At 39.7% G+C, this 13,022-nt stretch overlaps 1 protein-coding gene across 5 annotated transcripts in view; it reads right to left on the bottom strand.

Annotated features, from left to right (window-relative positions):
- Positions 1–1,039: 1,039 nt before the first annotated feature.
- Positions 1,040–13,022, bottom strand: part of rab6ba (RAB6B, member RAS oncogene family a) — a 58,316-nt gene continuing 46,333 nt past the window's right edge. For 4 of the 5 annotated variants that reach the window (XM_028587307.1, XM_028587308.1, XM_028587310.1 and 1 more), the window contains exons 6-8: positions 10,152–10,245; positions 6,284–6,350; positions 1,040–1,520 (exon numbers count right to left, since the gene is read on the bottom strand). In XM_028587307.1, coding sequence (XP_028443108.1) covers positions 1,456–1,520; positions 6,284–6,350; positions 10,152–10,245 — 226 coding nt within the window. In that variant the 3' untranslated portion in view covers positions 1,040–1,455. Of the gene's footprint in view, positions 1,521–6,283; positions 6,351–8,368; positions 8,800–10,151; positions 10,246–13,022 lie in introns of those variants that run through there. The other variant, XM_028587309.1, reaches the window with a different exon arrangement.

Below are 13,022 nucleotides of genomic sequence, written 5' to 3'. Positions count from 1 at the left end.
GTGGTACGATGATTTACGACACTACCCGATCTGTTCCCACACTAGCCTCCACCGGGAAACTAACGTTAGTTTAGCTAACAGCTAATTCACGTTAGTTTAGCTAATAGCTAATTCGGGCGGACCTCTAGGTGATTATAGTGGTCTGCCGTTAGCCTCCACTGGGAAGCTAACGTTACTTTAGCTAACAGTTCATTTGACTAACCGCTAGCTGATTGTAGCGGTCTGCCGTCCGTCAGCCTCCACAGTTAAGCTAACGTTAGTTTAGCTAACAGCTAATTCGGCTAACCGCTAGCTGAGACAGCATGCAAACTCTTTAAAAGACCCTCAAAATAAAACTTCAAAACAAACGTTAACATATATAACAGCTGTTACTTCAGTTCTACTTTACTTGTGCTCATTTAAAATACAATCACTCAATACTTGTCTTTATTGTTACTGTAAAGTCTTAATTTTGCTGTAGCTGTTTTTCCCATTATGTTTGACTTAACGTTATTTTAGACTGAATCTAGCTGTCCGTTCTGCCTGCACGATCCGTTCTGCACATGCGTTATTTGTCGGCTAGCGGTTAGCCAAATTAGCTGTTAGCTAAACTAACGTTAGCTTGGGTGGAGGCTAGCGTGGAACAGATCGGGCAGGTCGTAAAACAGTATTATCATCTGCACATGCGTGAACATCATGCGCATGCGCAGAACGGATTGTGCAGGTGGAACGGATCGGTTACTGACAGTGCCCTCTGAGTCTCTGCACTGCCATTGCAGCCGAGGAATGACTGTAACGGTACTGTTGCTAAACTTTCTACATAGTTGTGACATCACAACCGCACAGATTCAGACAGCTTGTTTAAAGGCACTGGTTCTGATTACGGGCTGCGTGCATTTCTCTGTGAGTTGAGCCTTTTGATATTTTTATTTATATAGTACCTCAACCTGCTTTATAATCGAAAAAGACATCTCACTTTTTACAATATGGGACCTTTAAAACTGGGTATGTTTAGGTAATCCCCATTTTTGCCAATAAACGAGAGTGGGATCCATAAAAATACGTCTAAAACCATCTGTTTAATCTCTCAAATACAGAGCATGGTTGTTTGCATCTTTTAAAAAAACAACCGTTCCAGAAAGATTTCCCTGAATATACAAAAATACAAAAAAGAAACTGGGGGAACTTCCTTTTCTACTTACATACATATGTAACTTGGGAATCATTTTTTTCAAACAATCTTTTTTTTTCTCTTTTTTTTTGCAAGTTGTAAGACTTTTTGGCAGTTTCCTTAACAGAGTAGGCTACACTACTTTAGAACCAAATTCACATATTGCTGGTTCCAACCGATGACCAATAGTCAGGTGAGGAGGCCAGATTCTCAACGTGCAAAGTCAACTGCAGGTTAACCAATAGGAAGCAACATAACAAGCATGTGGTGTAAATGATGTCGTTTTGATCCAGCACGGTGCTGAGTTAACAGGAACAGCCGCCTTCAGTAGTCGGGGGCTCCTGCTGTTTGTCCAACTTGATGTCAATCACTGGAGAACAACATTAAGGAAGCTTTGGAAACATTTGGTATTGATCTTATTCAGCTACAAGCACTTCAACAATTAGCTGATAGGAATATTTTCTAAGAGGAAAAGCAGACCAAAGTGATGGGCTCTTTTAGAATATGTATTCATGTGGTTTTCTTGCCTCTACTTTTAATGGACTGTAGTTCCACTTTACTACCACTAGAGGATGCTAATTCCTATGAATCTATTTCATTTTTAACAAGCCATTAACAATTCTAACAGCCAACAATAATTATGTGAGACAGACAACAATAAGAAAATAAATTTAGTTTATAATATTACAAAAAAAATATATACATATTTATACAATTTATTACAACACTTTTACAGCACTTATCTTAAAAACGCTCCTCTTACAACATGTACAAGTTATTCAGCTCAACAGGAAATGCTCTCTCCTATTGTTAGTCGGGTAATAAACTGAGAATGGATGTTGGCTAAAGTAGTTGGCATGGCAGTGCTACAATTAAAGCTGATGCACAATGGCGTGTTAATGAGTTGTTGCTGTAAGTCAGAATGAGTCTGCAGTTGTCCCCATTCTGCAGTGAGAACGAGGGGCAGACCTGCTCTGTTTTAAGGAGACAAGTGTGTCACGACTGAGTGCTTGTGAATGCTTCCATATACTACTGCTGGGGAGTGTGGCAGCACAGCAGCAGCAGCAGCAGCAGCAGCAGCAGCAGCAGCATGCGCTTACTTATTCATTTTTCTGGTGAACATTATGCATGTATAAGGAGACTGTGGCCTACATATTGTATGCAAGGGAGTCTGGAAACAGTCCCACTGTGGCTTTCAAATGTCCGTCCTACAGTGGTTGGTGCGGTTAAATGCAGCAGTTGATGTTGATGTGTGTGTGTGTGTGTGTGTGTGTGTGTGTGTGTGTGTGTGTGTAGTTACAGTCTACAGCATCGCCAACAGTGAGTAATGAGTCCCGTTACTGTGCTACTAGCAGTAGTTTTTGTTTCATATTGTAGGGGTATGCACACGTTGTTCATGAAGGTAAAAGCTTGTAATGGCTTCTAAACAGTAGATGGGCAGCTTAAAGCTGCAATAAACATCTTCTCAACATTGTCTGTTCCAAATGACAGCCAGAGGAAACTTTGATAACCAGAAATCATATGTTAAAACTACATTCATTGATTTTTATGGCAACAACTGGTGAGTTAACTTGCTGTGGGGAGAGCATTGTTATTGACCAAGGGACAGCGCAGGGACGGGCGTATACCTGACAACACAATTATTTGTGTGATTCTATGGGGGACTCAATTAGGTGAAGAAGCAACATGATCCTCTGTTGTGGCTGTATTTTAGGATTTATACTGAAATCAGATGTAATGTTCACTTGTCAAGTTTCACTGCTTCACCAGAACACAACACAGCATCAATCTTCTCTAAACCACAAAGCTTTACTTTGAAAATGTGAATGGAACCGTCATGATTTGCTGTTAGAACATCACAAAACAACCCTGAATAATACAACTGCTGAACAAAATGTATTAACAAAATCATGGCGTGGCTGCTGTTTTCTGATCAACATGAGTCTGATGTACTTTAGTTTGCGTTCTGGCTCTCTCTCGTTAGGGTGGATGACCCCAGCACTCCATCTGGGTCAAGCACCCTCTTCACTCTCTCTGCAGTCCCACGGTGGTGATAATACCCAGTGACCCTGGAGGAAATTATTCTCAGACAGAGAGCAGAAGACCCTGTAGGCCCTGACATCCACCATAAATCAGCGTGGCCCATCCGTTCCCATTATGAAACCGGCAATTAAAAGGGAACAGAGATTACACTGTGAACAATTGGAACCATAATGAGAAAACATATTTTACATTTTCTTATAAATGTGTGTTCCATTACATTAAACTTTTGTTGGTTACTTTTCTTTGCTTTGTCTTCCATTACAGTCCATGCACCATTGCTTAACATGCAGAGAGAATGTAAATATCCAGTGCACCATGCCAGGTGATAAAACAGGCCCATTCAAGCTTTATCACATGCATGTAAGCAGCCTGGACTAAGCCTATTTCTGCTCTTCTCCCAGTGAAATCAATATTATTAACAAGGCAATAACAACAGAAGCTGCTCCATTAACTGACAATGACAGCAGAGGCACAGAGCTGCTGAGGAACTGTCATCACCTGCCATCCATCACCACACCTTCACCTGACACACAGCTCTCCCCCACATCCATTATACCTCATTAAAGATAGAGATAAAAAACAAAAACAGGAAGAGAGATAAAGGTAATTGGCTGAATGGGAGTTCAGAGGGCTGTTGGGTTACCGAGTTTATTATTGAGGCCATGCAGTTTGACTCCCAGTAACTGCTGAGTAGGCTATAATCACAGATGCACAGGGAGACAAATGTAGACGTTCCTTCACTACACCAAGGTCAGCTTCTGATTTATGTTAAAGTCAGAGCAGATTCATGCTGCAGTGCCAGTGAGATGGCTTCATACTGAACGAACAATGACAGTGCTATATGCACATGGTGAACTCAAAGGAAATTTCATAATTCACTCACAGTTACCATAGAGATGGCACCCTACTTTGTGTGTTGACAGGGATGTGAAGGACTAATGCTGTCAGAGGAGAAACCGCCACAACATGAAATGCTGTTGATTTACTCTAAATACATGAGAAAATGTCTATAGACTTTGATTTAGTTGTTTTAGTTGTAGTAACAACATTGTGGGTCAATAGTATTAGCATTAGACCAGGTCTCTTCAACGTTTAACCACCCCTTAATTTAAAGAGACACGGAGCTGGGACCCCTTACTACATATATATGGTATAAAATGAGGTTGCGTATTAAACTGGGCCTACAATAATGTGTAGGGTGGCCTAAAGCCTTTATACGTACCTTTTTTGCATAGAATACTTAGCTACTGAAATAGCCTAATACTTATTTGCATGCTTTGATAAATCATGTTTTAATGTTAAACATACATGTGGCACAGTGAATCCATTCCTAATGCATGTTTAATGGAAGTGATGGGGAACAAAATCTACAGTCCTCTCTGTTCAAAAATACAATCCAAAATGTAGCCAGAGCTAATATTCAACCATCTGAATCAAATCAAGTAGTTATCTTTCAAAATACAGTCTTTTTAGTATAAAATGCTTCCTTATAATTCCAAAACTTGCATGAGAATCATCCTATTTTTTAGGTTTTCTTCAGTACCAAAGTAATCCAGTGATCATTTATTTAATTTAATTAAATTTATACTCTTTATTGATCTCCAATGGGGAAATTACAATAGTTGACTATACGTTGATTGGTACGTTGTAAATAGAAACTACTAATAGATAATGCGGCATACCTTTAATTGTGCCAATTTTCCAAAATGTACACAAATATAGGCTATATATATATATACAAGCTAACTTGCTGTTTCCATAGGAATACTGTACTTGTTTACAGCCCTGAACTGTAGTTGCAATAATTAGAAAAAGATTGTCCTGCAATTAAAAGTAGTTGTCTCAATTCTGTCTGAGGGGGGTCAGACCTTTTCATTCCCCCCCCCCAAACTAATTATTTCCAACTTGCACAACTTTAAAACAGCATATCTACTACTTTTGGTCTTTTATTAAAGAAAAAAAACAAAGCTGATTTTAACCTGGCCTATGGGGAACCATAGTGTAAGCTTATGTATATATAGTAGTGACCAATGTGGTGGAGGGGGCTAGACTGACCTGCACTTGTGATTTAACATGCATGTGAACAGCTCTGTGTTGCTCAGTATAATCGGTCTGCCTGTCGATGTGTGAGTGGCTTTAGCTTTCGTTATAGCCACATAGCTTCTTGTTGTATAAAAAGCTTATCATTTGTTTTACTATGATCTGATCATTATCTCTCTCTATGTATTATATAATATGTAAGTGTTCTTTGTATGAGTGGGCATTTATTTATCTCACTCTTTTTATAATGAGTTAGTGAGGCAACGCTGTCATCTTGTTGTTCTTTTCATTCATGCTTTTATATTCTTCAGTCTCTTTAAAGAAATCTACACAAACTTAAATAACACAAGAAGAAAGGATTATGTTAAGTTTCACAGAAGCATACTGAATCAGTCTTAAATTAACTAAATTGTTTAGATTACAGTAAATACATAACTGTAGGGGGTTAAAATCTAAACATGGTCTAAGGAGCTAAAAAGCTTTCTTTGAGAATCTAACCAATCAAAGTGGAGTGCAGATAAATTATGCGTGAAATGTCTCTTTAAACTGCATACCACTAAAAGAGTCTCAGTGTGAAGTGTAAAGTGTAGGCTGCCTTATTGTTACCAACATCTGATATATTTACAGATGTGAAAATCATTGTGGAAGCATGAGAGGAGCCTAAGGGCTCTCTTTAGTTACTGATGAAAATTACAGCTTAAATCTGTCTCAGCTGCTGTACTTATCTCCTTTGACATCAGACATAAAACATGTGTGTCTCGAGTCAAACCACTCCATAAATGTAATCAAAACAAATACATCCCCCTCCCACCCCCCAGAACAGTTAGCAATTGAGTTAGCATTGGACAGGTATAGGTGCCAGAATGCAGGTTTCCCTTCTGGAACGCCTTTTTTATTTAGAAGCGAGCAATGAATGATGCCGTCACAAGCCCTCACATCAAAAATGCAAAAACAATTCCTCTGAGCTGAGACTGTTCACATATTATTATTAAAAAATGTTTTTTATATCATGAAAAGAAGATCTTCATGTGTAAATGGGTCAAAGGATACTCCCTTCTTTGCTTGTTTCTTGCATACTTTCCATTCCCGGAAGAGCAGCTGCCACACGTCGAAACAGCTGGAAAGAAAGAAAGAGAATGAGGGCACTTTGTCTTTGGACTGAATCAGGGATACAGTGGGGGAAATAAGTATTTGACCCCTTGCTGATTTTGCAGGTTTGCCCACTTACAAAGAATGCAAAAATCTACAATTTTAATCATATGTACATTCTAACAGTGAAAGACAGAATCCCAAAGAAAATTCCAGAAAATCACATCATATGAATTTATTAAAATTGATAACCATCTGATGAGGAAAAACAAGTATTTGACCCCCTGGACAAACAGCATGTTAATATTTTGTAGAAAAGCCATTATTGGCCAGCACAGATGTCAAACGGTTTTTATAGTTGGTGACGAGGTTTGTGCACATTTTGGCAGGGATGTTGGCCCACTCCTCCCTGCAGACAGCGTCCAAATCATTCAGCTTCCGAGGTTGTCGCCTGGCAACTCGAATTTTAAGCTCCCTCCAAAGATTTTCAATCGGATTCAGGTCTGGAGACTGGCTAGGCCACTCCAGAACCTTGATGTGCTTCTTCTTCAGCCACTCTTTTGTTGCTGTGGCGGTGTGCTTAGGGTCGTTGTTGTGCTGAAACACCCATCCTCGACCCATCTTCAGCTCTCTCACTGAGGGAAGGAGATGTCGGTCCAGAATTCCACGATACATGGCCCCGTCCATCCTCCCCTCAATACGATGAAGTTGTCCCGTCCCCTTGGCTGAAAAGCACCCCCAAAGCATGATGTTGCCACCACCATGCTTGACGGTGGGGATGGTGTTATTTGGGTTGTACTCGGTGTTCTTTGCCCTCCAAACACGACGAGTTGAGTTGAGGCCAAAAAGTTCTATTTTGGTCTCATCTGACCACATCACCTTCTTCTAGGCCTCTTCTGAGTCGTCCAGGTGGTGAATGGCGATCTTCATGCGGGCCTGTACATGTTTCTTCTTGAGCAGGGGGACCTTGCGTGCGCTGCAGGATTTCAATCCATGACGGCGTAGTGTGTTACCAACCGTTTCTTTTGTAACTGTGGTCCCAGCTGACTTCAGTTGATTCATCAGTTCCCCCCTTGTGGTTTTGGGATGATTCCTCACCGTTCGCATGATCAGGGACACCCCACGAGGCAAGATCTTGTCTGGAGGCCCAGACCGAGGGAGGTTGGCGGTGGTGTGGTGCATCTTCCATTTCCTGATAACTGCACCGACAGTTGATCTTTTCTCTCCAAGTTGCTTTCCGATTCTCTTGTAGCCCATCCCAGCCTTGTGCAGATCAACAATCTTGTCCCTGATGTCCGTAGAAAGCTCTTTGGTCTTGCCCATGGTGGTGATGTTGGATGCTGGTTGTTTGGGTGTTGACAGGTGTCTTTTATACAGGTAACGAGGTGAGGCAGGTGTATTTGATGTAGATAATTGGTTCGGATTGGGGCTGTGTCTTAAAGAAAGACTAACTGGCTTGTAGGAGCCAGAATACTTGCTGTTTGTCCAGGGGGTCAAATACTTGTTTTGATGTGATTTTCTGGAATTTTCTTTGGGATTCTGTCTTTCACTGTTAGAATGTACATATGATTAAAATTGTAGATTTTTGCATTCTTTGTAAGTGGGCAAACCTGCAAAATCAGCAAGGGGTCAAATACTTATTTCCCCCACTGTACACACCATCAACACTCACTAATTTGTAGCCTAAACAAGTAGCCTGTTCATTTCATTTATAGTGAAAATAATATAATGCAGCCATTTACTACTATTCATTTGACTCGGGTATTTACTTGGATATGAACTTACAGACCCCCTTCCATAAACATTGTGACTGTTACAGTTACATTACTATTGTGTAGTAATGCAGTTGTGTGGTCCCTTGCTCCTTTGGGTGGTATTGTAAATTCAATCTTTGTGAATAATAATTAAAACATGTAAAAAATAAAGATTACATTATAGTGAATTAATAAAAAATAGGAATAAAAAACAAGAAACATGTCTCCATTCATCTAAATTTTAGCGAAACACACCAAAAAGTCAAAGTTTATTTAATGATTTGTATTTGATTTGATCATTCAATGTTTAAAATAACACTGTCAATAGGTAGTCTTATTACACAACTTATGAGTTCTCATGAAAGATGGAGAAATTGATGGTTGAAAGCTTACAATTGCTGACACAACATCTCAGTGGATAGTGATGACACAGCTAAACAGTGTGAACACTTTGGCCTTTGGAGGCAGTACTGTGACCTTTCACACCACTATGTTCCATCCTGGCATTTGGCTGTTAGAGTCCACAGTCCTGAGGTAAGGTGAAGAATAGCCTCCTCTGTCTGAGAGAGGCGCCTGCCAGCAACGCCATCCACTGACAGACACAATACAGCTCGCCTTCATCTCACTACTTATTAACTTAACAGACAGTCGTTGTTTCCGACTACAAACATCTGTTCAGAGACAAATCACTGTTGTTGAACCCGGCTGCGCTTCTCTTTGTATCTGGAACACAAACATTTCTCTAAGCATGAGATGTACTAATTAAATTAGGAATGAACACATGCACAATTCAGTCTTGGTCAGATGCTGATAGTGGCAGCATAGACTTACACAGGATGAAATACTGGACCATCACTTTTATTTATCTTCTACGAATTATATTTGTATGAAAAACAAGAGACCTTTAAAAGGTACCCGGTGGAGTTTTTGACCACTAGTTAGACCACTAGCGATATGGAGCCATGTTTAGATGAGTGAGTCCACAGGAATGAACACACACCAGCACTTAGATGTCAGGGCTTCTGCAGGTTTCACCAAGTCAAATTTAAGACTTTTTAAGACCTTTTTAAGACTAGTATGAATTAAATTTAAAACCTATATCGCAACATAAAAAAATAAATAAAAAAAGTCAGATGTCAGAGTGCGGAAACAATGGCTGAAACAATTCCCTGATTTCCTCATTGGCATTATAGGACCTGGTGTCTAGATTGGCTGCAATATGAGTTGTAATATTGGTCTAATTTGTAGTCGTAATACAGCGAATTATAATTGGACTAGTGACAGAAAGAACTACAACACCACAGAATTAAAAAAGAACATTGTAAAGCGCTGCAGGCACTTTTCAATAAACATTAGAGGTAGGGATATTAAGACCTGTTTAAAATTATTTAAGACCTACAACACAATACTGGCTCGAATTAAAGACTTTTTAAGGCCAAAAATTTTGATTTTGGAATTTTAGACTTCTTTCGACTTTTTAAGGTGGAAACCCTGGATGTGACACACAACTCTGCTGCAAGTTTCAGGCTATACCATTAATCCACAATTGGCGTTGGTAACGCGGCAAAAAAAACTTAGCATGGCGCCAGGAAAGACAGTGAAGAAAAGCGGTGGGTTAATTATTACATATGTGGATAACGTCGCACATTTTTACACAGTCGGTCCTGGAAGACATTCATGATGTTGCACTCAGTTGTTCATATGAAAAGCGACACAAATTGTTGTTTTGTGAAGACAAGACACAAGGTAGCTAAAGAGAGAAGTTCAAACCCTCTCACTCTCTCACCTCCACCCACCCAATTTACAGAAATTGTTGGCTGTCTGTCTGGTGAGGAAATCCAGTATTGTATACGTCACAGAGCAATTCAATTGCAATAGCTGGGTTTCAACCAGTACAGGGCAGTTGCTATGAATATTAATAACACCTTATGTACAATTCAAACACTTTGCACTAAAATGTCAAGCTTTGGACCTGAATCTATCAACAACACTACTAAATACCCATATGCATTGGTTTTCATCTTAAAAAGTGAGATGGTGTTAAGTTTCTGTTTGAAGACTTACTCTGAACTCACCTGTTTGACGTTGTAACCCGTCTTGGCGCTGGTCTCTATGAACATGACGCTCAGCTCTTTAGCCCTCTGTTCACCTTCTTCAATTGTAATTTGCCTGTGGAAAGAGAGGGATAACCATTAAAACACTGCAGATTAATGCAGGAGAAATGATAAAAAACTGTTTACAGACTGTGGGCACAAAACAGAGGCTGATATTCTCATAACTACACTCTACACAAAGCCAAGTAGACACTACACAGAGACTGGCAGTAAAGCCCAATATGTGCAGCTGAAGCTCTTGTTATTCTAGGCTAGTGATGATGTATCAGACTTAATTAGCTAATGAGTGTGGATGATTATTTATATTGTCCTGCGAGAAATTATTAACAGCCAATTTGCATTACATTTTAATGAGTCTGGCAGTGATAGTTTGGCTCTGGCTGTGAAATGGAGACTGAGTCAGGTGTCATTAACCCAAACCGAGAGATCAGCAGTCCTGCACAGCAGCAGGCTAGTACAGACGACTGGCTTAAATTAACCTGCCAATGGCCTTCTGGGAAAACCATGATGTAACAAGTTTTCTCCGTTCCTCTCAACACAAAAAGGAAATCTCCACGGTGTATTAACTAAAAAATACCATTTGTTTACTTTTAATTAACCCCTAACTGGCTGTAATGCCAGTCTAAACAAGTTATCCTGTTGTGCCAAGCATCAAACAGAGCAGCATTATATATTTAACTGATCCCCCTTTCCTTAAATAACTCCTCCTTTGCATCACAACACAGAAGAAAGAGAAATTCAGTCTTTGTGAAATAGGAAAATGAAGTTCTACAGCAAGAACAGAAAACACTGCACTGGAGTTGTATTTACATAATAACATCACCTGATAAAGTTGCACAAGTGCTGCTGGGGCTATTTCTAGATGCATGTGTCGGAGTTCCAACTTAAAGAACATGAGACTTATTCATCATCAGTTGGCAAGAAATTGTATAATGGATGGCATCCTAGCAACATTCATGCACGCTAGCAGAGAGTTTCAATGCAGTTCTGTGCTGAAATGTGACATCAGCTCTCACTTAAGCCACTGGTGATCACATCTTGTCAACAGTATATGCAAATAAGGGAGCGGTACCATTACTATCCATTGTCATTATGAACTCAAGCACAACAAAGATCAACTTGAACTTTGCTTCATTTACATTTTTAGTAGTCATTCTACTCAACTTGACATATACTGGTGGTGGCCTATTAAAATGTTGACAGTTCATTTGTCACTCAGATTTTTATTTTCTATTTAAAAGCTTCTATTTACAAGCTGCACTAATAAAAAAACATATTTATAACGGATCCAATTACAACATGTAGTGTGAAAGGTGTCACCCATAGGGATGAACCCACAGAGAATTATAACTCAACTCTCTAGTTCTTCTCAGCTCTATAAAGCTTTTAAGCATTCACGGTTTTGGTTTTATGTCCCCAAACTTTACTGCATCGGTTCAGCAGCAGCAGCAGGCGGCTGTGTTCAGTGAAAGGGCTTTGATTAATCCACTGTACACACACTGCTCAGCACCAAACGGCACACAGACACAGTTAGCAACTAGCTGGTGAACATAGTGGAGCCAGATATTTCCCTAAGGAAAGAGTGTAGAATAAAACCGAGCTAAAAGAGTAAGTTTGGACTTACATTTGCCAGGTAGCCAAAAACACAATTTCAAATGAATGCTAATGTTGCTCTGGTTCAGCTGGATGTGTGAACGTGTTATTAACTTAAACTATAAACTTCTCACCAAAGTATTGTGTCAGTATAGAAGAAAAGAAAATAACAAGATACTTCCTGTCAGTGTTTAGCACATGGGGTACGATGCACACTAGGTTTCCCTTATACAGGGCTCCGGGGACTCTGCAGCACCTAAACTCCTCACACTTCAACTTCCTAGGTACTGAGCATGGTGAAAAGCTCCACCATGCATGAATGAACAAAGCAACGAACAAAGAGAGACAGAAATGCTCCTCTCGACCAACTGATAATCAAATTGCACCATATCACAGTAATGCAAAATACACAACCTCGGTTTCTTCTCAAGGCAGGGTTAGATGTGTCAGAGCTAATTGCATCATTGACTTATTTTAAAATGATTTTTAAAGGGCCAGTGGCACACACAGCCACCTAGAAACAGAGCTAAGATGTCACAAAGAAAAACACACTACATGCCTGCCAGACTTTTATCTCTCCCTCATACTGTAATTTCCTCAGATACTGACATAACGATGCACATGTACTTATTTTTTTTCATTTGATGCATATTTCAACACCATCACATAGTGAATCCAAATCAAATCCTCATTATCACTTGAATTTGACAGTTGCTGTGTAGCATCACTGGAGCCACTGAAAACAAGTAACAGTACCCATAGTGACAGCAACATTAATTATCATCTCTTACTGGCACTTTCAACCACATTCCCAAGAGAAAAACAAAAACTGGAACACGGAAAAACTGTGGGGTACTGTAGTATAACAAATATGAGAAAGCCATTTTCATTTTTCTGCACTGATTTTGGCAAACACCTGTCACCTCGTACAGACAGCATAAGGCTGACTTGCCTCTATGAAGAAGCAAACTAGGAGAGGAATCTCGGGTTATGTTGATGCCCTTTACTTCTTAACCATCAGACCCCATTAAGACCCAACTAAACTGTAGTTAAGATAAATTACCTTCATATTAAAAAGGGATATTGTTCAGTAGTTTTCCGTTTTACTGGAGGACATTTTCAAAAATAATTTGAGCGCCACAACTAATTTTGTGTATTAAAGCTATAGTGCGTAGTTTCTTTCTCCCCCATGAGGAATTCTAAGTAATGACAACAAAACTGTTGGCGTAGTCCACATTC

The sequence above is a fragment of the Perca flavescens genome, chromosome 9 (genome assembly GCF_004354835.1).
Source record: "Perca flavescens isolate YP-PL-M2 chromosome 9, PFLA_1.0, whole genome shotgun sequence".
Lineage (NCBI taxonomy): Eukaryota > Metazoa > Chordata > Actinopteri > Perciformes > Percidae > Perca > Perca flavescens.
Note: the sequence above shows the minus strand (reverse complement) of the source record. Positions and strands in the feature narration are given on the sequence as shown.